The sequence below is a fragment of the Meles meles genome, chromosome 2 (genome assembly GCF_922984935.1).
Source record: "Meles meles chromosome 2, mMelMel3.1 paternal haplotype, whole genome shotgun sequence".
In the NCBI taxonomy this organism is placed as follows: Eukaryota; Metazoa; Chordata; class Mammalia; order Carnivora; family Mustelidae; genus Meles; species Meles meles.
This window is the reverse complement of record NC_060067.1, coordinates 120,539,410-120,565,191: the sequence shown is the minus strand read 5'-3', so window position 1 is coordinate 120,565,191 and position 25,782 is coordinate 120,539,410. Positions and strand designations below refer to the sequence as shown.

Genomic DNA, 25,782 nt, shown 5'->3' with positions numbered 1-25,782 from the left:
TGAGATCGTGACCTGAGCCGAAGACAGAGGCTTTAACCCACTGAGCCACCCAGGCACCCCCTATTTGTCCTTTTGTATCTGGCTTATTTCACTTAGCATAATGTCTTCAAAGTTCATCCATGTTTCAGCATGTATCAGAATCTCTTTTTATGGTGTTAGGGTCCGTGATCTAAGGAGTGAGACTGATACAAAGCGAAGGTCAAGCAAAGCTTTATTTTGCACCAGTATTGAGAATCAATCCGACTGGCCTGGGCGGTCTCTTACAGAGACAGCAACCTCTCCCAGCCTCACAGACTAACTTTTATAGAGCAAAGATCATGTGGTTGAGCCTGGCCATACACAGGTGGCCAATGAGATTGCAATACACAGAGAAAGTTGCATAGTCATGGTAGGTCACACACGGGTGGCCAATTGAATTACAATTCACCCTATAGTAGCTATTTGAACTAGCCTATCACCTTGGTCAGAATTGGCACCCAGAAGGCGGGGCCCACATTCTTTGGTGGTTAGGGAGATAGTATGTACGCTTTACTGATTGGCTGTCTCCACCTGGCCTGACTGGTCCTTGTATTCTGGGCTGTTATCAGGGACCGGTCACAGTATTTTACTGCATAAACAACAAAATGGCTGTTTAATCCGAGATGGAGTCACTCTGGCTAAGTAGGCCCTTACAGTGGCTGAATATTCCCCTGTGTCTATGCACCATGTTTATCTGTTGATGCTGACTTTGGACACCAGCTGTTTCCACCTTTTTGGCTTTTGTGAATAATGCTGCAGTGAATATTGGTGTATAAGTATGGGGTTGAGTCCCTGTTTTCAGTTATTTTGTGTCATTCCATTTTTAAATGATAAAGCTAAGGCTCAGATCAAGCAAAATGGCCAAGGCTAGGAACTGGAACAGCCTGGCCAGTCTGAGAACCCAACCCTTCTGACTACACCTCCTCCCCCCACACACCCGGTCAGAGAGGGTGGGGGCCTACTTACCGCCTGCACCACAAGCCTTGCCGTGTTATTTATTCCTCAGCATGTGGGTGTTTTCCTGATCTTTTTTTTTTTTTTTTTCATGAAGGATACCAATTCTACAGATGTTTCCAGGAAAATCCTGCCAGAAATAAGCCAAATTAGCCAGTCCCTGGCAGAAAAATGGATAGCATCAGCAGCAAGAAGCCCTGAACGCGAAGTGGCTAAGAGGTAGCTCTGTCTGATAACTTATAAATCACTGGTATTTGGTTTCGAAGCCATGGGGTCATTTTATCCTAAACATAAGACAGGGTTTGGCTTTGCTGGGAAAGCATGTGCATTTTAACCATATTCTCTTCTACCACCTCGAAGTTTGCAGACGTCACTGATGATCTCACGTCATTTACTTAACTATGTTGAGGACATACCGTTCCCAGGCAACTTAATAGGCGTGAGAGAGGCAGGAGAGAATCAAAACCACGTTGTGTCTCACAAAGCCTTCATTGAAGTAGACTCTCGAGTATCTTCACAGTTTATATTCCAGGGCGCTATAAATTTCTATTTCCAGAAGAAAATAGAATTTAAATTTATTTAAATCCGTGACTTGGTAAAATTAACTATGAAGGGTTTTGGTGAGATTTATCAGCACAAAGTATATCCAGAATTTGGAAGACTCATCGGAGAGTAGTTATTTTCCTTGATGATTTCATGTCATCAGTTGTATAGTTGGACAAAAGAGGAGTCATGCTTCATAGTACAGTACGACTTAACACTTGTGTTACTTTTACAGTGAAATTGCGATGATATTTTCATCTCCTGCTTGTCTGACTGCAAGTTTTTTAAAGAAAAGGTAAATTTTTACATGCGATTTACCTTCATTTAAAACACTGGGGAAAGAAAAACACATTGAGAAATATTTACAATGAAATGTTTTAAGTCAGTCATTTTAATTTGTAAATGATGTTATCTACGAGCATAAAGTTCAACATAGAAAACTCTAAAGGTTGTTACAGAATTCTCCCATTTTGTAAAGTAAAGACCACTGCAAGTTGTAATTCCTAATTCACGTTGTTCACCTTCTCTGCCCTGTCCTCCTCTGTGACAAAAAGGAATGGTGTTCTTTTCAGGATCTTCGTGTCCATGAGGGATCATTCTAATGTCGCTTTAGTATTTAAGAGGCCAAGGCAGCACTCTGCAGTTCTTTTTGTGGTGGGATCAATAGGGGAATCCAGCAACAGGGGAAGTAGATTCCATTTATTTTATCTTGAACTAGGGTCACTACTACAGAGGAAAATCTAATTTCTCTATTTCATGTCTGATCCAGTCCTATAAACAGCTCTCTTGTGAAGCGCTCAACATTTGGTCTGGTATTTCTTTCCTTCCCTTTATGCTTTATAACACTGTGCCTGGGAACTGTTAAGAGATAAACTGAGGCATATTAAACATTTCAAGATTTATTTAAGCAAATAGTGATTCAAACTGGGCAGCAGCAAACTGAAATGATTAGGAGCACTCCACCAACAGGAGCGAGAGGAAAGACATATGTAGAGAAGGTGCAGAAGCAAAGCAAAGCAATTAATTGATCGGCTGTAGCTCAAAGCATGGAGGGCTGTTTGTGACTGGTTGTCCTTAGGTTTCGATATCATTACTGAGGTGTTTATAGGCTCACGTTTGGGTTACTTACATAGGCCCCATAGTGATAGAGCCCCCTCAGTGTAATGGCCTCCATGTTTAATTTAACAGTATTTAAGGGTGAAGTGGATAGTAGCATGAAGGGGCCCTTAGGCTGCCCTCTGCCTTTTCTGGAGGCTGATGCCCTGCTGGTGTATCCACAGCAGATATCACTCAGTCCAGTCCTCCCCCACTAGGTCAGGTCTCATCCCTCCCTGTTGAATAGGCCCCAAGCGGCCTCACAGATTCTGAAGATAGTTCTACACATCTTGTGCCTTCTCCTGGCCAGGGACGGCCAGTAGGTGGCACTCACTTAACCCGTGTTGCGGGCATTCTTTGGCTCTGTGTAACCCCCAGTTGTCCCATTGGTTTTTAAGCCTGCTGCACTCTCAGTCACTCCTTAAGGGGACTGGAGGAACTGTTGAGTTCAACAACCTCACCTCAGGACCAGAGAATCCCAGGGAAGCTGAATGCCATGGCTTCCCACTGGCAGCCCGTAGGCAGTGTCTTTCTAGAGTTCTAAAGAGCATCCCGATTCATCCCCACACACCCCCGTCAAGGGAGAGAAGAGAAATCAGACACTCCTTGCCTCTGCCTTCTTCCTCTCCCATTTGCTTTCTTCTTCTCCTTGCTTTCCTTCCAGGAGAGAAGTAAGGGACAGGGACTCTGCCATACAGTGTTTCCTCTTTCTTCCCTACTCTAGCCTCAGGCTAATCCTTACTGCATATAGAATGTTTTCCAAGTGAAGAATATCATCTTTGTAAAGTGGAAAAGTATCCTGCCAGGAGTGATGAAACTCAAGGTTTGGTTTTTAAGATGCCGAAGACTGCAAAGGACAATATATTTTAAAGGGAGAAGTACATTACTTTGAGTACTTGCGTACATATTTTAGCCCTGGTATTACTATTGATCCATTAATTCAGCAAGCATAAGGTATTTCTTGATAGAACGTTATAAAAACAAGTTGTTTGACAGATGCAGTCTCTTCAGATATCCCCAACACAACACCTAGACAAAGCTTTGATAGTGTTACTAAGGGGAAGGCCGGCGGGCATTTATCAAGAACTGGCAGTTTGGTTTAGGGTAGGCCTTTCAGTTTGGGGGATGGAGAGGTGGGGCTGGGGGCTCGATTAGGACTGGGAAAAGATTCAATGATCCAGGATGGTTGGAAACAGCAAGGCATTGACTTTGAAGCAAGAGAGTCTAAGAATCTTAGGGCATAAATTAATGCTTTCCATTGAGGAGTTAATGGTTCTTTTCAGGAAGTTCCTATAATGCACAATCAAACCACTTGCCTGGGCATAGGCTCACTTGGAATAGTGAAGTCATGCTAATGAAACAGAGGAATCCTAAGTAATGGAGATGTAGATGGCAAGGTATGGGCCGGGTGTTGCATAGTTTCAGTTCTCAGTGTACCGGCTGAGTGTGAGGGTAAATAGTTTCAGTTCTCAGATGCAGCACATAAAATCTTGCTATTATTGCACCCCACACTTTAGAGATAATAATTTGTTACCTACTCTCTTTTAGGCGAATATAAATTTTATAAAATTTTTTTGTGCCAAGTAAATTATTTTGAAGGAGGCAAATTGTAAGAAAGAAGTTTGTTTGTATCTGCTAACTAATAAAACCATAAATATGTACGAAGTTTAGAAATACTGCTTTCCATCTGTTCATGTGTGGTTTTTGTTTTTAAATTTCTTCTATCCAAAGAGAATCCGTAGAAACGACTTCCATTGATGTGGACTTACAAAAGGCAAGAGATACCTTCGAGAAGTTAACCAAAACAGAATGGATTTCTCTCATGGTAATGGCCAATATTTACTTGAGAAATAGAACAATGGAATTTCTTTATGGGACGCAGTAGATTGCAGTTTAATTTTGTTGGGAGTTGAGTCAGAGGGATGGTGTGTGATCGGGGAGGGGTGACTGCTCATGAGGTTACCAGATTCCAGACACTATTAGATGCCAGCACCTTCTTTTTTAAAAATTTATAAATCATATATTTGGCAAATGACTTGCATCCAAAATACACAAATGATTTTTGTAACTCAGTAAGAAGAGGAATGACCTAAATTTAAAAAAAGATCAAAAGATTTGAATGGATATTTATGGATAAGCATAGGGAAAAATGCTTAGTACAATTAATCACTAGGGAAATGCAAATTAAAACCACAATGAGATATCACTTCACATCCACAGTGATGCTCATCATCATAAGAAAGACAATCACAAGTATTGGTGAGGATACGGAGAACCCGAAAGCCTCATTCATGGCTGGCAGACGCGTATTTCTTTAGAAAACAATTTGGCAGTTTCTCAAAAAAGTTAAACATAGATTTACCATATGAGCAGCACTTCTATTTCTGGGTGCTTTTCCAACCCAAATGAAAACACATGTCCACACTAAAGGTCTTATGTAAATGATCATAGCAGCATGTTCGTGACTGTCAAAATATGGAAACAACCCAAATATTTATCAACCAGAAAGTGGATAAATAAAATGTGGTGAATTCATACAATGGAATACTATTCAGCAATAAAAAAGAGAGGTGTTGTAGCATAGGTGACTCTCAAAACGTGATGTAATTGAAAGCAGACAAACACAAAAATCACATATTGTTTGATTCCATTTACATGAAATGTTCAGAGACAGCGAATCCATAGAAATAGAAAACAGATTAATGGTTGCATGGAGTGCATAATAGGAAATGTGGTGGTTGAATAATGGTCTCCCAAGATATCCATGTCTCAATACTCAGAGTCTGTAAATATGTTACCTTACATGGCAAAGGGAGTTTTGCATAGGTCATCAAGTTAACAATCTTGAGATGGGGAGATTATTCTGGATTATCTGGAGGGGCCCAGTGTAATTACAGGAGTATCTATTAGAGGAAGCAGGAATTTCAGAGTTAGAGAGATTTGAAGATGTGTGTTGCTGGATTTGGGAATGCTGACAGTCTCTAGAAACTAGAGAAATGAAAGAGATGGGATTATCCCAATAAGAAACCACTAGCCAGGGGCGCCTGGGTGGCTCAGTGGGTTTAAGCCTCTGCTTTCGGCTCAGGTCATGATCCCAGCGTCCTGGGATCGAGCCCCGCATCGGGCTCTCTGCTCAGTGGAGAGCCTGCTTCCCTTCCTCTATCTCTCTGCCTGCCTTTCTGCCTACTTGTGATCTCTGTCTGTCAAATAAATAAATAAAATCTTAAAAAAAAAAAAAAGAAAAGAAAAAGAAACCACTAGCGAGGGAACAGATTCTCCCTTTGAGCTTCCAGAAGGGATGCAACCTTGGCAATGTCTTTTTTTTTTTTTTTTTTTTAAATTTGACAGACAGAGATCACAAGCAGGCAGAGAGACAGGCAGAAAGAGAGAGAGAGGAGGAAGCAGGCTCCCCGATGAGCAGAGAGCCCGATGCGGGGCTTGATCCCAGAACCCTGGGATCATGACCTGAGCTGAAGGCAGAGGTTTTAACCCACTGAGCCACCCAGGTGTCCCAACCTTGGCAATGTCTTGATTTTAGTCCTGTAAGACCCCTTTGGACTTCTTCTTCTTTTTTTTTTTTTTTTAAGATTTTAATTTATTTATTTGAGAGAGAGAGCATAAGCAGGCAGAGGGCAGAGGAAGAGGGAGAAACAGACTCACTTCTGATCAGGGAGCCCAACGTGGGCCTTGATCCCAGGACTCTGGGATCATGACTTGAGCTGAAGGCAAATTCTGAACTGACTGAGCCACCCAGGTGCCCCTCATTTTGGACTTCTGACCTCTAGAACTATAAGATAACAAATTCATGTTTCTTTAAACCACTAAATTTGTGGTTATAGTAACTGTTAGTATGGTTAGTTAGTATAGTTATAATGCATAGTACAGTGATTGTTACAGTAATAATAGAAAATAGGGCTAGAGACTCTAGGGAAAATCTATTTCTTTGACTTTTTTAAATGATTTTATTACTTTTTAAAAAGATTTTATTTATTTGAATCCATTTATTTACTATTATTATTTATTTATTTATTTGACAGAGATCACAAGTAGACAGAGAGGCAGGCAGAGAGAGAGAGGAGGAAGCAGGCTCCCCACTGAGCAGAAAGCCCGATGTGGGGCTCCATCCCAGAACTCTGGGATCATGACCTGAGCCGAAGGCAGAGGCTTTAACCCACTGAGCCACCCAGGTGCCCCTAAGATTTTATTTCTTTATTTGACACAGAGAGAGAGAGAGAGCACAAGTAGGTAGAGTAGAAGAGAGAGAAGCAAGCTCCCCACTGAGCAGGGAGCCTGATGCAGGACTTGATCCCATGACCCCGAGATCATGATCTGAGCTAAAGGTAGTTGCTTAACCAACTGAGCCACCCAGGCAACCCTCTGACTTTTCTTGATTTAGAGGCTACCTGCATTCTTTGGCTCTTGGTCCCATATCACTGACTTCTGCTTCCATGGTCACAACCCCTTCTCTGACTTCTACTCCCTCTTTTAGATACGGTCATTTTTTTAAACACCTGTTTAAATGTATAGTAAATACAGTGTTTTTATTTTCAATATGAAAAGAACAAAGTTTGAGAGGTAAATAATCATTAGCAGATACATGAAAATAGCACTAGTTTGGGAAGCAAGAGGAGCTTTACCTGTACTGGGGGAATGAAAAGCCGGTTCTCTTGCGATCAATGTCAAATCTAGTTGAGCCAAATTGGCTACTGATTCAGCCCTTATGCTATTTGGGTCACATTTTCTTTACTTTTTTTTTTTTATTAGGTTCATTATTTATGGAGTTCCTCTTCAAGATCTATTCTAGTTTAGTATTTTGTGGTTCTGGGCTGTGCTGGAAAATTTTCCCTTTACCAACTCAGGTTCATGTGTTTGGGGGCCTGTGAACTGACAATAGACTGATTAACAGAAGAAAGTGAGTTTTAGTCCATGCTTCTGGGGAGCATTCAGATGAAGAAACTCCCCAAAGAGCTAACAATGAGAGCTTATCTACCAATTAGTAGGGAAAAGGGAATTAGAGAGAAGAGGCTTCTATGAGAAATCAAATGGAACTTTCAGGGAGACAAATGGGCTTTAGGGGAGCCGAATGGAAGATAGGACAGTTTGTGATAATTTCTTAGTTTCAGTTTATGCAATTTCTTATCCACGTGCAAGTGGCTGGTCTTTCCCTGGCAGTGAAGCTTGCCCTCCAAGGACATCCATGGCTGCCTCACTCTGGGAAGGCCCTGCCTTCAGTCAGATAAGGGAAATCCGAAGGCTTCTTTCTGCATCAGGGATATCACACATGCTTTTGGGTTAAAGTCATCTTTATACTGGGTCCCTACATTTGGAAGGGAAAGGGGGAGAGTGTTCTTTAATATGGGGTAGATACGATATTTTTATTTTCAAGACGAAGAAGTAAAAATAGTAGATGTTATTGAATGTATTTAAAAAATAAATACATCTAGGTTATATGGGAGATAACTTGAGGTGCTCTTCCCAGTATGAGTTCCAAGGAACACTGGTTTCACAGAATGCTCCCTGAAAACAGGTTCTAAGTGAAACAACTTTGGAATGCCGCATACCATTATGGAGTCATGATGTACATCAGGAAATTAAAGATTCTATGCTGTCACACACCAAAAGAAATCTAGCTGTTTTAGCCATTTTTCTTGAAGTTATCTGACCCTGTGACACTATTTTCCCATCTATGCCTACTAGTACTCCATAGAAATCATGTTCTTCTGGACATCTGAGAAAACAACTTGTAAGAACACTAATGTAATAATAATACATAGTACTTTTATTATTGTGCATATAATCTTATTTAATCCTTATGACATGTAGAGATAGACACTGTCCTTAAGAGTAACTAAGCTCTGGGGCACCTGAGTGGCTCAGTGGGTTAAAGCCTCTGCTTTCGGCTCAGGTCATGATCCCAGGGTCCTGGGATCGAGCCCCACATCTGGCTCTCTGCTCAGCGGGGAGCCTGCTTCCTTCTCTCTCTCTGCCTGCCTCTCTGTCTACTTGTGAGCTCTCTCTGTCAAATAAATAAATAAAATCTTTAAAAAAATGATTAAAAAAAAAGAGTAAGCTCTATTAAAGAGACTAAGTGAGGCTAGCTGTTGTAACAAACAACATTTGAATCTCAGTGGCTTGACACAATGAAGACTTCTTTCCACATCATAGTCTATTGACAGTTGAAGACAGGAAGCGCATGCAAAGGGGAGAAAAAAGAAATATTTTCCCTCTACCCCCCTTAGTTTCACTGGCTGGGGCCCAGCATATTGGACTGAGAAAAGACAGATTAATAGGAGAAAAATAAACAGAAGTGTATTAACGTGTGCATGCTGCATATATAGTCAGTGATGAGTAACTACAGGGGTGGTTAGAACTTGCCTATATAGCATCTTAGCAAAGAATAATAATTTTGTAGAGAGGAGACAACACAAAGGAAAGGACTTTGAGCTTCTAAGGGTGCCAAATTGCAGGAAGGCAAATATCCGGGGATACTGATAGTAGATAAGGTCTAGTTTGTAAGGTTAGTTTGTGTAGACCCTTTCTCAGTGCCTGCTCATCTCCCCTGATTAAGGTTGTTACCCTTCTCCTGGTACAGGAAGTTAGGGACAAGAGGACACCTTCACAAAGGGAATTTATATCCTGTTTTCAAGTAGAAACAGGGAAACCAGAGAGCTTGTATTGTACCTGCTTTTTCTCACTTGCCTTCAGCTCAAAATAATCCTCCTGCCAGAGTGGCATATTTTTAAGTGGCATATTCTGCTACCCTTCCCACCTTTGCACAGGTTCATTGAAGAGTGATTTGGTCTCCTTTCTTGAGTCCTAGGCCCTGGGCCCATGAAATCCTCCAGATCTTTTGTATTTGGTTGCCAGATAAGGAAAGAGAGTATGGGAGGTCCCATGAAGGGCTTCAGGAGTCATGCCTGGAAGTGATATACATCACCTTCACTCGTATCTTGTTAGTCAGAACTCAATCATTTGGCCCCACATTACTGCAGGGAGGCTGGAAAGGCCGTCTTCCTGTGAGCCCATGAGGAAAATGAGACAGGATTGGTGAGGTGAACAATATGGCTTTATCTCTGCCATGTTAGATTTAAGTCAGATAGATCTGGGTATGGATCCTTGATCTGTCTATCTCTAATTGAGTGACCTCCATGATTCACACAATATGTACATGTACATGTGATTTCACTTTATTTTCCTCACACAACCCAATATAAAACAGAGAGGATGACTCTCACATAACACTTTTGGGGAATTTGGGCTGCAAGGAATGATGGAATTTGAATAGTAGGTTTGAGGAAAACGAAATTATTTTTCCACTGGAAAATGGTGGAACAAAACACTTAGTCCCATAACTTGTTTTCACTATAATCTGTATCTAATGGATGCTGGGCCCTTCCTGTTCGTTTCAACTACAGATGACTACATGTCTCAGGGATAATCTGCTCAGAGCTCTCCCATGTCGTTCTTCTCACCGAGAAGCATTATCAGTTTTCCTTCTGCTCCCAGAATGTCCTGTGATGCATGATTCTAGGAACTGGTTGAGTCTGGTGGTTCCATTTGCAGAAGCTGTTTGTAAGATGAAAGACCGAACTTCACGAGTTCTGAGTAAGTTTGATGACTTTTGTCACTTTATCTGTACTCTCAGTAGAGAATCACTGAAGTAAAAGTTGGAGCAAATTTTGGATACAAGATTTAAAAATACACACATGTTTGGGTATATGGTATGTGAATGTTTGAAAAGATTAACCTAATATTATAATCATCGTTATTATACAAAGCATGTGTAACTCTTAGGTTTGCGTATGGCTTTGACATCAGAATTTAATAACCATAGAGGATCCAGTAAAGATATATCCATACTTTAAAACTTTGTTCATGTTTTAAAATTTGAGACATTTTGACCTGCAGGGGAGCAAAATTTGCCATCCCAAAATGTGTCTCTCTAGCATGTGGATTATTCTAGACTATTTTTAAGAAATAGAAGGCTCAGGAGGAACCATTGACCTTCCCCCTAACTGCCTAAAAGATGTAAAAGATAAGGCCTACTCCAGGAAGGGAGCTATCACCATAGGTAACTATAGTATAATATGAGTTAGGTGTGGTAGATAGGGGAGAACTTAGCAAAGTCTGTTAAAATTCCCCTCTGTATTCCTTTGTTTCCAAATGGCCCAGCAAACATTTGTTTACCAAACATTTACTCTTTTTCATCTTCCTGTGAATTGTCTTCCTTCCTTTTGAAGACTCAGATTCCTACCCTCTTCTCCTTAACTCTGCACAGCATATAAGACTTAACTGTCTGACTGCCTCTGGGTCTCATATTCTTATAGAGCCCGTATACATACAAAATTAAATTTGATTTTCTGTTAATCTGTCTCATTCATTTAATTCTTAGACCAGCCAAAAGAAACTTGAAGGGAAGAAGAAAGTTTTTCCTCCCCAACAGATCAGTGATGAAAAACAAATGTTAAACTTTGTGCTCTTACGTGTTGTTCTTATGTATTCAGTGCTATGGAATTTCCTTTTACAATTTTAAGCTAATGTTCAAGGTCCAAAGCTTTAAAGGTACAAAGGATATATATGATGAAATATAAGCCACCCAGTTCCCCTCCCAGAAAGCAGTTATAGAATATAGTTCTTTGTGTAAACTTTGAAAGATATGTATTTTAAAAAATAGAGACATATATTCTTTCTTTTTTTTTTTAAATTTTATTTATTTATATATTTGACAGAGAGAGATACAACCAGAGAGGGAACACAAGCTGGGGAGTGGGAAAGGGAGAAGCAGTCTCCCCGCTGATCAGGGAGCCCAATCCCAGGACCCTGGGATCATGACCTGAGCTCAAGGCAGACACTTAACCCACTGAGTCACCCAGGCACCTCTCTTTTTTTATTTTTTTAATGGTAGCACACCATTCACATTTTTTTTGCAACTTGCCTTTTCCCATCAACATTATATTGTAAGGCTATGTTTGTTCTGTTACAGGAACTGCCTGGTTCTATTTAATGGCTTATTAGTATTCTATTGGGAGAATATACTATAAATAGCTTTTTCCAAGCTTTTTCTATTATAATAGTGCTAACATGTATTTCTTTATATGAATATACATTTACACAGATAAGGAAAATTCCAGAAGGAAAATTACTAGATCAAATGTATGTGCATTTAAAATTTTGAGAGATTTTGCCAACTGACCCTGCACAGATCTTTAAGTGGTCCAAATTCATATTGTAGTCTATGTAAATCGCATGTAAAAGTACAACATGACAGCCGTGACAAAGGATATACAAATTTATACTTCATCAACAAATACAACAGCATCAGCCCATGCATTTTTCTACAGTATTATCAAACTTTGGAATTTGCCTTTCTGAAGAATCTCTTATTTTGAATTTTGATTTCCTCTTTTTTTTTCTTTAAAAGATTTTATTTATTTATTTATTTGACAGAAAGAAAGAGAGAGAGACTGTGCACAAGCAGGGGGAGTGGGAGAGGGAGAAGCAGGCTCCCCATTGAGCAGGGAACCCAACACAATGAGGGGCTTAATCCCAGGACCCTGAGATCATGACCTGAGCCAAAAGCAGTTACTTAACCAACTAAGCCACTCAGGCACCCAGAATTTTGATTTTCTAATTATGAATGAGATAGTGCTGGTTTTCCTATATCTCAATTCCATTCTCTGGGAACTATCAGTTCTTCCCTCTTAACCGATTTTTCCATGTGTTGTTGTTAGTGTTTTTCTTTTTTATTTAGGAGCTCTTTTTAAAAAATTTTGTTATTTGACAGATAGAGATCGCAAGTAGGCAGAGAGGCAGGCAGAGAGAGAGCCGGGAAGCAGGCTCCCTGCTGAGCAGAGAGCCCCATGCAGGGCTCCATCCCAGGGCCTTGGGAACATGACCTGAGCTGAAGGCAGAGGCTTAACCCACTGAGCCCCCCAGGTGCCCCTATTTAGGAGCTCTTAAATGATTAAGGCAATTAATACTTAATCAATAATATGAATTACAAATCTTTTTTCTCTGGGTTATTATTATTTTTTTTTACTTTGTGGTACTTTTGAATGCATAACTATTCTATAACATTTTTATGAAGGGGTGCATTGATGGCTCATTAGTTGAAGATCCAACTCTTGGTTTCGGTTTGGGTTGTGATCTCAGGGTACTAAGATCAGAACACCCCCCACCCCCACCCCTGCACTCAGTGCTCAGCAGGGAGTCGGCTTGGAATTCTTTCCCGCTTCCTCTGCCCATTCCCCTGCTCTCACTTGCTCTCTCTCTCAAATAAATAAATCTTAAGAAGAAAACAAAAAGCAAACAACAACAAAAATGTTTGTCACTTTAAAACATTTTTATGAAGTCTAGTATATGAACATTTTCTTTTATGGTTTCTGAGTTTAGATGATACTTCAGAAAGCCTATCTCACTCTGAAATTTAAAAAAAAAAAAAAAAAAAATCCCCAGGCACCTGGGTGGTTCAATCAGTTGAGCATCTGCCTTTGGCTCAGGTCATGATTCTAGGGTCCTAGCTGAGTCCCGCATGGAGCTCCCCGCTCTGAGGGGAGCCTCCTTCTCCACTTGCCCCTTCTTCCACTCATTCTCTCAATCTCTCTCTCTCACTCTCTCTCAAATAAATAAAATCTTTTTTAAAAGATTCCCATGCTCCTATTAGAATTTTTTAGGTTTCATTTATTTAAGTAATCTCTATACTCAAAATGGGTCTTGAATTCATGACCCTGAAATCATGAGTCACACACCCCTCCAACTGAGCCAGCCAGGTGTCCCCCTTTTCTTTTTTGAAGTAGGCTCCATGCCCAACATGGGGCTTGAACTCATGACCCTGAGATCAAGAGTAACATGCTCTACTGAATGAGCCAGCCAGGCAGGTGGCCCTCTCCTCCTAGAATTCTTATTGTTTCATTTTTATGTTTAAATCTTTGATCCATATGGAGTTTATCTTGATTAAACTTTATTTTTTCGGAGTCAGTTTTCAATTGTCCCCACACATTTATTGAATGATGTGTTTCATTCCCACTAATGTGCAATGTCACTTTTATCATATGCTAAAATGTCATGCATATTTGAGTCTATTTATGGAATCTCTATTTTGTAAATCTGCCTTTCATGCATCTGCATCATATTATTTAACTTGTATTAGCTATTTTAACATTTGATAGGTTTGTTTTCTGAGACTTATCCTTTAAAGATACAAAAATCCAAGTTGGAACCAAGTAATATTACAATATTGTTATTGAGTTAGTTTAAAAAATATACCTATATATACCAGATATTCATAGAGTCTGAAAATATAGAAATTATTTTTTTCAGATTGAAAGTGTCCTTTTTTTTTTTTCTTAAAGATTTTATTTATTTATTTGACAGACAGAGATCACAAGTAGGCAGAGAGACAGGCAGAGGTGGGGGGGAAGCAGGCTCCCTTGCTGAGCAGAAAGCCTGATGCGGGGCTCAATCCCAGGACCCTGGGGTCATGACTTGAGCCACCCAGGAGCCCCAAGATTGAATGTGTCCTTGATGAAGGGTACCTCAGTGGTTCAGTCATGATCCTGGGGTCCTGGGATCGAGCCCTGCATTGGGCTCGTGCCTGCTTCTGCAGCTCCCTCTGTTGTTTCCCCTGCTTCTGCTCTCTGGTGCTCTCTCACTCTCTGTCAAATAAATAAATAAAATCTTAAAAAAAAAAAAAAGAAAAGAAAAGATGAGATAATATCCTTGGTGACATGATATGCATGTATGTGTGTGTTTGTGTGTGTTCTTATGTATGTTTTCAGACTTTTAGATACTCTATGGAATTTTCAGTTTGAAAATCATGCAACCAGTCAAGCAGTCAGGTATTAACAGGAGCTATGAGCAAGTTTCTTCAGAATCCTAAAATTCGAGCTTTTAATTCCAATGATACTAAATTCATATCTATGAGTAATAAATGTCCAGGATGATATCCTGATACAAGATACTTTATAGATTTTGTAATCAGAAATGGAAACTATTACCTATTTCATACATTAAAGAACCCAGTAGAAACGGGGATTTTTTTTTGGAGGCTGCATATTTATCATGGCTGATTTTATATCCCTCAGAGCAGTGTTGGGCATCTTTGCAAGAATCTTCTTTCAACAAAATGGTCCAGATGCTTAAAACTGCCATTATCTCCCAGCTGTATCAGTGGACTGAAACCAGTCAGAATTACTGCAGTCTTAAAGCTCTTCTAGGAATGATGAAAGAAGTACATAAGGTAAGGGTTCCTCTGAGGGAATATATACCATTTTACTCAAAATCCCTCTGGAGTCCTCTTTTGTTTTGTTTCTGAAACAGAAAGAAAATGTTTTATTCTGTCCTTAGTAATTCAGAATTTTGCTTTTTTTGCGATGGGCTAGACTCTAACCATAGACTACATATTTTATATATATAACATATTTTATGTAATATATATTAGATACACAAATACTCAAAAAATGAGAATGACTCAGCATTCAGTAGAATACACAACATAATCTAGAAGTAATTTAAACTTACGGTACTAATAAACCTAATGATTTTTGAGGGAGAAGGAGGAGCCAGAGCATTTTAAATAAAAGAGCAGAATTAAATTAGTATTGTTCAATTAAAAATAATTAGCTAATGGGGTGGCAATCCTTATATCAGATCAATTAGATTTTAAGCCAAAGACAATAATAAGAGATGAGGAAGGACACTATATCATACTCAAAGGGTCTGTCCAACAAGAAGATCTAACAATTTTAAATATCTATGCCCCTAACATGGGAGCAGCCAAATATATAAACCAATTAATAACAAAATCAAAGAAATACATCGACAATAATACAATAATAGTAGGGGACTTTAACACTCCCCTCACTGAAACAGACAGATCATCCAAGCAAAAGATCAACAAGGAAATAAAGGCCTTAAATGACACACTGGACCAGATGGACATCACAGATATATTCAGAACATTCCATCCCAAAGCAACAGAATACACATTCTTCTCTAGTGCGCATGGAACATTCTCCAGAATAGATCACATCCTGGGTCATAAATCAGGTCTCAACCAGTACCAAAAGATTGGGATCATTCCCTGCATATTTTCAGACCACAGTGCTCTGAAGCTAGAACTCAATCACAAGAGGAAATTTGGAAAGAACCCAAATACATGGAGACTAAACAGTATCCTTCTAAAGAATGAATGGGTCAACCAAGAAATTCAAGAAGAATTGAAAGAATTCATGGAAACAAATGATAATGAAAACACAACAGTTCAAAATCTGTGGGACATAGCAAAGGCAGTCCTGAGAGGAAAATATATAGCAATACAAGCCCTTCTCAAGAAACAAGAAAGGTCTCAAGTACACAATTTAACCCTACACCTAAAGGAGCTAGAGAAAGAACAACAAAGAAAGCCTAAACCCAGCAAGAGAAGAGAAATAATAAAGATCAGAGCAGAAATCAATGAAGTAGAAACCAAAAACAATAGAACAAATCAATGAAACTAGGAGCTGATTCTTTGAAAGAATTAATAAGATTGATAACCCCCTGGCCAGACTTATCAAAAAGAAAAGAGAAAGGACCCAAATAAATAAAATCATGAATGAAAGAGGAGAGATCACAACTAACACCAAAGAAATACAGACAATTATAAGAACATACTATGAGCAACTCTACGCCAACAAATTTGACAATCTGGAAGAAATGGATGCATTCCTAGAGACATATAAACTACCACAACTGAACCAGGAAGAAATGGAAAACCTGAACAGACCCATAACCAGTAAGGAGATTGAAACAGTCATCAAAAATCTCCAAACAGGGGCGCCTGGGTGGCTCAGTAGGTTAAGCCTCTGCATTCAGCTCAGGTCATGATCTCAGGGTCCTGGGATCGAGCCCCGCATCGGGCTCTCTGCTCGGCAGGGAGCCTGCTTCCCCTTCTCTCTCTGCCTGCCTCTCTGCCTGCTTGTGATCTCTCTCTGTCAAATAAATGAATAAAATCTTTAAAAAAAAAAAAATCTCCAAACAAACAAAAGCCCAGGGCCAGATGGCTTCCCAGGGGAATTCTACCAAACATTTAAAGAAGAATTAATTCCTATTCTCCTGAAACTGTTCCAAAAAATAGAAATGGAAGGAAAATATCCAAACTCATTTTATGAGGCCAGCATCACCTTGATCCCAAAACCAGACAAGGATCCCATCAAAAAAGAGAATTACAGACCAATATCCTTGATGAACACAGATGCAAAAATTCTCACCAAAACACTAGCCAAGAGGATCCAAAGTACATTAAAAGGATTATTCACCATGACCAAGTGGGATTTATTCCAGGGCTGCAAGGTTGGTTCAACATCCGTAAATCAATCAATGTGATACAATACATTAATAAAAGAAAGAAAAAGAACCATATGATACTCTCAACAGATGCTGAAAAAGCATTTGACAAAGTATAGCATCCCCTCCTGAACTCTTCAAAGTGTAGGGATAGAGGGCACATACCTCAATATTATCAAAGCCATCTATGAAAAACCCACCGCAAATATCATTCTCAAAGGAGAAAAACTGAAAGCTTTTCCGCTAAGGTCAGGAACACAGCAGGGATGCTATTCAACATAGTACTGGAAGTCCTAGCCTCAGCAATCAGACAACAAAAAGAAATTAAAGGCACCCAAATCAGCCAAGAAGAAGTTAAACTATCACTCTTTGCAGACGATATGATACTTTATGTGGAAAACCCAAAAGACTCCACTCCAAAACTTCTAGAACTTGTACAGGAATTCAGTGAAGTGTCAGGATATAAAATCAATGCATAGAAATCAGTTGCATTTCTTTACACCAACAACAAGACAGAAGAAAGAGAAACTAAGGAGTCAATCCCATTTACAATTGCACCCAAAAACCATAAGATACCTAGGAATAAACCCAACCAAAGAGGCAAAGAATCTATACTCAGAAAAATATAAATACCCATGAAAGAAATTGAGGAAGACACAAAGAAATGGAAAAATGTTCCATGCTCCTGGATTGGAAGAACAAATATAGTGAAAATGTCTATGTTACCTAAGGCAATCTACACATTTAATTCAATCCCTATCAAAATCCCATCCATTTTTTTCAAAGAAATGGAACAAATAATCCTAAAATTTATATGGAACCTGAAAAGACCTTGAATAGCCAAAGGAATATTGAAAAGAAAGCCAAAGTTGGTGACATCACAATTCCGTACTTCAAGCTCTATTACAAAGCTGTCATCATCAAGACAGCATGGTACTGGCACAAAAACAGACACATAGATCAATGGAACAGAATAGAGAGCCCAGAAATAGACCCTCAACTCTATGGTCAACTAATCTTCGACAAAGCAGGAAAGAATGTCCAATGGAAAAAAGCCTCTTCAACAAATGGTGTTGGGAAAATTGGACAGCCACATGCAGAAAAATGAAATTGGATCATTTCCTTACACCACACACGAAAATAGACTCAAAATGGATGAAGGACCTCAATGTGAGAAAGGAATCCATCAAAATCCTTGAGGAGAACACAGGCAGCAACCTCTTCAACCTCAGCTGCAGCAACTTCTTCCTAGGAACATCGACAAAGGCAAGGGAAGCAAGGGCAAAAATGAACTATTGGGACTTCATCAACATCAAAAGCTTTTGCACAGCAAAGGAAACAGTTAACAAAACCAAAAGACAACTGACAGAATGGGAGAAGATATTTGCAAACGACATATCAGATAAAGGGCTAGTATCCAAAATCTATAAGGAATTTAGCAAACTCAACACCCAAAGAACAAACAATCCAATCAAGAAATGGGCAGAGGACATGAACAGACATTTCTGCAAAGAAGACATCCAGATGGCCAACAGACACATGAAAAAGTGCTCCACGTCACTCGGCATCAGGGAAATACAAATCAAAACCACAATGAGATATCACCTCACACCAGTCAGAATGGCTAAAATTAACAAGTCAGGAAATGACAGATGCTGGAGAGGATGTGGAGAAAGGGGAACCCTCCTCCACTGTTGGTGGGAATGCAAGCTGGTGCAACAACTCTGGAAAACAGCATGGAGGTTCCTCAAAATGTTGAAAATAGAACTACCCTATGACCCAGCAATTGCACTACTGGGTATTTACCCTAAAGATACAAACATAGTGATCCGAAGGGGCACGTGTACCCGAATGTTTATAGCAGCAATGTCTACAATAGCCAAACTATGGAAAGAACCTAGATGTCCATCAACAGATGAATGCATAAAGAAGAGGTGGTATATATACACAATGGAATACTATGCAGCCATCAAAAGAAATGAAATCTTGCCATTTGCGACGACGTGGATGGAACTAGAGCGTATCATGCTTAGTGAAATAAGTCAATCGGAGAAAGACAACTATCATATGATCTCCCTGATATGAGGACATGGAGAAGCAACATGGGGGGTTGGGGGATAGGAGAAGAATAAATGAAACAAGATGGGATTGGGAGGGAGACAAACCATAAATGACTCTTAATCTCACAAAACAAACTGGGGGTTGCTGGGGGGAGGTGGGATTGGGAGAGGGGGAGGGGGCTATGGACATTGGGGAGGGGAGGCGAACCATAAGAGACTATGGACTCTGAAAAACAACCTGAGGGTTTTGAAGGGTCAGGGGTGGGAGGTTGGGGCAACCTGAGGGTTTTGAAGGGTCAGGGTGGGAGGTTGGGGGAACAGGTGGTGGGTAATGGGGAGGGCACGTTTTGCATGGAGCACTGGGTGTTGTGCAAAAAGAATGAATACTGTTACGCTGAAAAAATAAATAAAATGGAAAAAACAAACAAACAAACAAACAAACAAACAAAAAAACCACATTAAGATACTACCTCACACCAGTTAGAATGGCCAAAATTAGCAAGACAGGAAACAACATGTGTTGGAGAGGATGTGGTGAAAGGGGAACCCTCTTACACTGTTGGTGGGAATGCAAGTTGGTGCAGCCACTTTGGAGAACAGTGTGGAGATTCCTCAAGAAATTAAAAATAGATGGGGCGCCTGGGTGGCTCAGTGGGCTAGGCCGCTGCCTTCGGCTCAGGTCATGATCTCAGAGTCCTGGGATCGAGCCCCGCATCGGGCTCTTTGCTCCGCAGGGAGCCTGCTTCCTCCTCTCTCTCTGCCTACTTGTGATTTCTGTCTGTCAAATCAATAAAATATTTAAAAAAAAAAATTAAAAATAGAGCTTCCCTATGACCCTGCAATTACACTACTGTATATTTACCCCAAAGATACAGATGTAGTGAAAAAAAGGGCCATTTGTACCCCAATGTTTATAGCAGCAATGGCCACGGTCGCCAAACTGTGGAAAGAACCAGGATGTCCTTCAACGGACAAATGGATAAGGAGGATGTGGCCCATATACACTATGGAGTATTATGCCTCTACCAGAAAAGATGAATACCCAACTTTTGTAGCAACATGGACGGGACTGGAAGAGATTATGCTGAGTGAAATAAGTCAAACAGAGAGAGTCAATTATCATATGGTTTCACTTATTTGTGGAGCATAACAAATAACATGGAGGACATGGGGAGATGGAGAGGAGAAGGGAGTTGAGGGAAATTGGAAGGGGAGGTGAACCATGAGAGACTATGGACTCTGAAAAACATCCTGAGGGTCTAGAAGGGGTGGGGGGTGGGAGGTTGGGGGAACAAGTTGGTGGGTATTAGTGAGGGCACATGTTGCATGGAGCACTGGGTGTGGTGCAAAAACAATGAACACTGTTATGCTGAAAAGAAACAATAAAAAAAAAAAGAAAAAAAAGTACTTGGATTTTTATGGTGCTTTTATTCCCAAGATCTCAAAATTGTTTCCAGTATATCTGTGCCCCAAGAACTGGTTTACTAATCTCCATTGTCAACATCTGTTATCTTTTATAGTATTTATGAAAACTGGATAAATTATAGATCAAAAATTGGAAGTTTTATAGAATTCTATTTTATCAATGCCAAATGCATTGGGTTTATAGAGCTCTATTCTAATTATCTATATAATAACCATATATATAATAGATTAAATAATTTACTAATAGAAAATAAAATTCACAAGTCATATTTTCTCTAAGGTAAACACAGCTAACTGTCGGCTACCAGAAAATACTTTCATCATAGATGAATTCCCCAGTGGGTTGATCTTTAATGAAACTACAAGAAGACTGTTCTTTAGGGATAACAACCTGGTAAGACTAAAATTTTTATTTCTGAAAATTTTCATACTTTATAGCAGGACACATTAGTAGCTGGGTATCTTGTTGCTAAATCAAGATTTGAACATTTCTTCATTGCAATGCTGAACTGCTAAATTAGATGATCACTGAAAACCTAAACACCTTTAACTCACAAAACAGATGCATTTTCTTAGAAAGTTTTCTAGCCACTTTGAATTTTTAAAAATAGATTGCAAAAAGAATAGAGGGAAACAATTTAAAATGATGAGGTAGGGGGCCCTGGGTGGCTCAGTGGGTTGAGCCCCTTCCTTCCACTCAGGTCATGATCTCAGGGTTCTGGGATTGAGGGTTCTGGGATCGAGACCCGCATCGGGCTCTCTGCTCGGCAGGGAGCCGGCTTCCCTGCTCTCTCTCTGCCTGCCTCTGCCTACTTGTGATTTCTGTCTGTTAAATAAATAAACAAACAAACACAATCTTAAAAAACAAACAAACAAACAAAAAAAACGATGAGGTAAAGGAATGAAATTTTTTCCCTTTGAATTATTAAAACTATTATCTCTTGTTATTTTTTAGATACCTGCAGAAAACCTCAGTCCCATCATTTTCAGTGATTTCCCATTTATTTTTAATTTGCTATCCAAGATTCAATTATTACGAGCTGAGTCCCAGTTGAAAATGCTGGTATGTATGCTCTACTTTTTTTTTATTATGCAAAATTACAAACATATACAAAATAGAGATAATGGTGTAATGAGCCCCATCACAAAGTTCCAGTCATCATCAACATTTGCCCATCAACAATTTCCCCATGGATCACCTTTGTTGGTTTTGTTGTTGTTACTATTTCATTTGAAGTATTTTAAAGCAAATCCCAGACCCAATTTCCTTTCACCTTTCTATACTTCAGTGCATTGTTTCCGGTTGTTTCACTCTTATTCATGCCGAGATTTGTCAGTGGGTTCGGGTGGTGAACACATGATTCTTCTATTGTAATGCTTCCCGTCAACGCTTTGTTTAATAATTCTCTCTGTTGTTTTGGTTGAGGTTTGCAAAATAGCATTATTTCTAATCATATCATTCCTTCCAAAGTTATTAATTGAATTCTGTAAAGAGCTTTTCCTCATCAACCTGGGCCATTTGGCTACATTCATATAGGAAAGTAGAATGATGCTTAAGCCTTTTTCTTTATTAAATGTTGCCAAATCACTGCACAGAGAGGTTGTACTAATTTATGTTACTACCAGTAACATATACACTATAATCAGTGCAGAGTGTTATCAAGCTTTGTGCTCTTTTTCGACTGAACAGGTTAATCATGATTATTTTGGCTAATTTTAATTGGTTTTCTCATTATTATATAATGGCTGAGTCCTCACTTTAGATAATATCCATTGTTTTCCTTCTGTGAGCAAATGCTGAAATGATCTAGTAACTGCTCTTTCTCTCTCCTTTTCCTTCCTCCTCTCTCCAGTTGTTGTTGTTGTTTAAAGATTTTATTTATTTGACAGATAACAAGTAGGCAGAGAGAGAGAGAGAATGGGGGGAAGCAGTTTCCCTGCTGAGCAGAGAGCCCGATGCCGGGCTCGATCCCAGGACTCTGGGTTCATGACCTGAGCGGAAGGCAGAGGCTTTAACCCACTGAGCCACCCAGGCGTCCCGTCCTCTATCCAGTTTTAGTTACTACTGTGATCTTAGTGTTTGGATTTCATATATGCTTAAGAGCTTGGAGCTTGATATGTAGCTCCATCTGATATTTTTTAATTCCCAAATAACGGCTATGAGTCAGTCAGTGAGTTTATTCTATTTCCTATTTACTCTCTTCCTTCTGCTTCTTTTCGAGTCGTGGAATTATTCCCACAGAACATTTACATGCTATTTCATCTCTCTTAACCACCATTAGCGTTCATTCTCAGTTAAGTATTTAAGTACTTACCCCACTCCCAGACACCATGCTAAAGATTTTCCAAACATGTTTTGATTGCTGAGGTCTGTCTAGGTTATTCCTCAGAAAACGTTCCTATTTATACTTTAAAAACTCACAGGAATCAGAGGTGCCTAGGTGGCTCAGTTGGTTAATCGACTACCTTCGGCTCAGGTCATGATCTTGGAGTCCTGGGATCAAGTCCCACATCAGGCTCCCTGCTCTGCGGGGAGTCTGCTTCTCCCACTGACCTCTCCTCTCATGCGCTCTCTCTCTCTCTCTCTCTCTCTCAAGTAAATAAATAAAATCTTATTAAAAAAAAAACAAACTCACAGGAATCAGAAGTCATACCCATTCCTTTTATTAATAATTTAAAGGATACAGGCCATCTAGGTGAAATATGGAAAAGTCTGGGACATCATATGCAGAAAAGGAGCCACTTCAATTATAAAACATTTCCTTGGTACTCTTAATTATGCAGCTTATGTGACATTTCCCAATGATCCATGCCCCATAAATCCATAAATTCCAGCTTTATTTATGTGAAGCAACCTAGGTGGGTAGGGTACATCCTGCTAAAAGCATTCCATAAATAAAGACTCTCCCTTTTGTTACTATTATTAGTGTCTGCCATCGGCATGTTTACAAGATTTCTTTTCTTTCCCAGCCACCTCTTTTTACATTTTCCTAACATCCCTGGTAATGGGAGAAATTATGTTTCCTTTAAACTGGTCCCTCCCTTGCGGTATTTTCTTCTACGGCAGTATTCAGTGTAGCAGGGCTACTGGTAGTGAGGAGTTAGTGAGGGCTGTGTGTATAGAAGAACCAGGCAGCTTGGATATGATGAAGGATCGGGAAAGGTCTGAGTCCAAGAAAATTCTTCAGTTGTAGTTGTCATGGGTGAAAGTAGCAAGGAGACTCCACAATCCTGACGTCCAAAGGAGAGAGGATGGGCCTATTCAAAACTGTAAACTCCAAACTATATTATCAATTCCCATGCATAAATGTGGAAAGAGGAAACCAATACATGGGGAATTGGGGTAGAGCAACTGGAAAACAAGATAAAATGCAGGTTTCCTGCCTAATTCTCGGTTAAGTGAAAGAAAGTTGGGGCTATAGAGGCCATATATACCTCTCCCTGCTACAGTGAGTGGAGGATGTTGCTGGCCACTCCCTGTCACTGGGAGCCACCGGTCGTGGTGCTCAGCATTCAGCATTGCTGAAGTGTCCCAGAGTCACAGACTCCTGGGCCACCAGAAGAGATGACCTATAATCAGGAAGGACCAGAAATTCCACCTGTTTCATCTCCCTACAAACCTGGAACTTTTTTTATAATGAACATATTCGGGAAAAACCAGAAGAATCTAGTGGAATCATGTACAATTTCTCAAGATATAGTAGTGGCAGAGATCTGGGACAGGCTTTCCCAAGCCCAGAGTCACACAGACGCTTCTCTGAGATGCTTGTAAGAATGCTGCTGTGGGTAACCACACCCAGCCTGGAAACCTGGAATAGGATCGCTATTATCCACCTGTCTTGTTGTCACTGTTTGCGGGACAGGTCCCAAAGATAGCTACAATGATTTATGAGTCCTAATACTCCTTTTTGTCCTTAGGATATAGCAGAAGCCCTAGAGAAGTGTTAAAGCTCAAAGCAAGGCTAGTAAGTCCAATACTAGATTTCTAATCCGAGGGGGTTCAGCAGAAATAAGATATTGACTGGAGTATACGGAAATGTTGAAAATTCAGAGAAGCTAAATGGAAGTACTATGTAGAGTGACTGGGAGCATCACTCTCACACAGTGAGGCCACTGGTGGCACATTTTTACAGGGCTCTCCTATGAATCAGGTAGGTGGATCACAGTTATTTGAACAAGAGTGGATCTTCGCTGAGCAAGTCTTTCCTCTGATCTTTTTCCTACTTTAACATCATCCCTGAGCTCCTACGCTACCCTTATATTCTTGGGGATTATGGTGCTAAAACTCTGCTTCTTAAGACTGATGGTGGATGAATGATTCAGCATATTGAATACCACTATTGCCTTTAAGGATCATGTTTACTTTGAATGAGATCGCTTGTAATTACTTAGCTGTACCTCCATGGTGACTAATGCCCTGAATATAATTCCTAGATGCCATGGTTTCACAGATCCTGGGATCTCCTTATCTTCTGTAGTATAGTGTAGATACGATGGCCTTTTTTCTGAAATATTTACAATCTGAGTATATAGCAATGTATATAGCAATAGTAGGCATGAGCGTATGCATACAGACTACATTTATTTGACATAGTAAACACTTCGTAGTGTTCCTGTGAGAGTCATAAAATATTTCTTTCTTTCTTTCTTTTTTTTTTTTTTAGGACTTAAAGCAGAGAGAATACCTGGATCGGGGGCAAGGAATTCTTCAGTTCAACGAATCCCCTACATTTATACTTAGAGTCAGACGAGGTCACCTAGTTGAAGACGCTCTGCGTCAGTTAAGCCAAGTTGAAGACACCAACCTCTGTAAAGGATTAGTGGTAAAGTAAAAATCTCTTTGGACATTTTTACTAATGTGAAGGGGAAACATTTGTATAATACAGCAAAGGAAGAGCCTGCCTTTGCACCTATATTTATCAGCTGTAGGTTTCCAGAATTCTGGGGGTGCCAGGCTGGCTCAGTTGGTAGAGTATGTGACTGTGGATCTTGAGGTTGAGAGACTGAGCCCCACATTGGACAAAGAGATTACTTAATAAATAAAAAATAATAATTCCTTGCTTACCCTTTAGAGAAAAGCTATGGGATGTTTAATTGAATGTTGGGATTCTGTGTAAACTATTAATTACCTATAGCTACAAAACTGCTGCATAATGAACCATCCTAAAGCTTAATGACTTAAAAAGACAATATTATAGAGATCTGAAATTCAGCTAAGGATCTCCTAATTTAGGTTGAATTCACTTGGGTCGATTTGTAGATTTTTGTCTGCACGTTTTCACGTGTTTGGGAGTTAGGCAGGAACTGGCTCATCAAGGCTAGATTAAGCTTGGCTGGGGCAGTGTCGCTGTTTCTTGTGCTTTTC

The 25,782-nt window shown here is 39.8% G+C and overlaps 1 protein-coding gene across 2 annotated transcripts in view; it reads left to right on the top strand.

The window, feature by feature from the left end:
• The window catches only part of HERC6 (HECT and RLD domain containing E3 ubiquitin protein ligase family member 6), a 61,246-nt gene that overhangs the window by 23,278 nt on the left and 12,186 nt on the right, over window positions 1-25,782 (top strand). The window contains exons 9-16 of one of the 2 annotated variants that reach the window (XM_045998052.1): window positions 1,070-1,191; window positions 1,751-1,810; window positions 4,342-4,435; window positions 10,026-10,215; window positions 14,694-14,848; window positions 20,698-20,811; window positions 21,373-21,480; window positions 25,082-25,240. In XM_045998052.1, the coding sequence (XP_045854008.1) occupies window positions 1,070-1,191; window positions 1,751-1,810; window positions 4,342-4,435; window positions 10,026-10,215; window positions 14,694-14,848; window positions 20,698-20,811; window positions 21,373-21,480; window positions 25,082-25,240 (1,002 nt within the window). The remainder of the gene's footprint in view (window positions 1-1,069; window positions 1,192-1,750; window positions 1,811-4,341; window positions 4,436-10,025; window positions 10,216-14,693; window positions 14,849-20,697; window positions 20,812-21,372; window positions 21,481-25,081; window positions 25,241-25,782) is intronic. The other variant, XM_045998053.1, reaches the window with a different exon arrangement.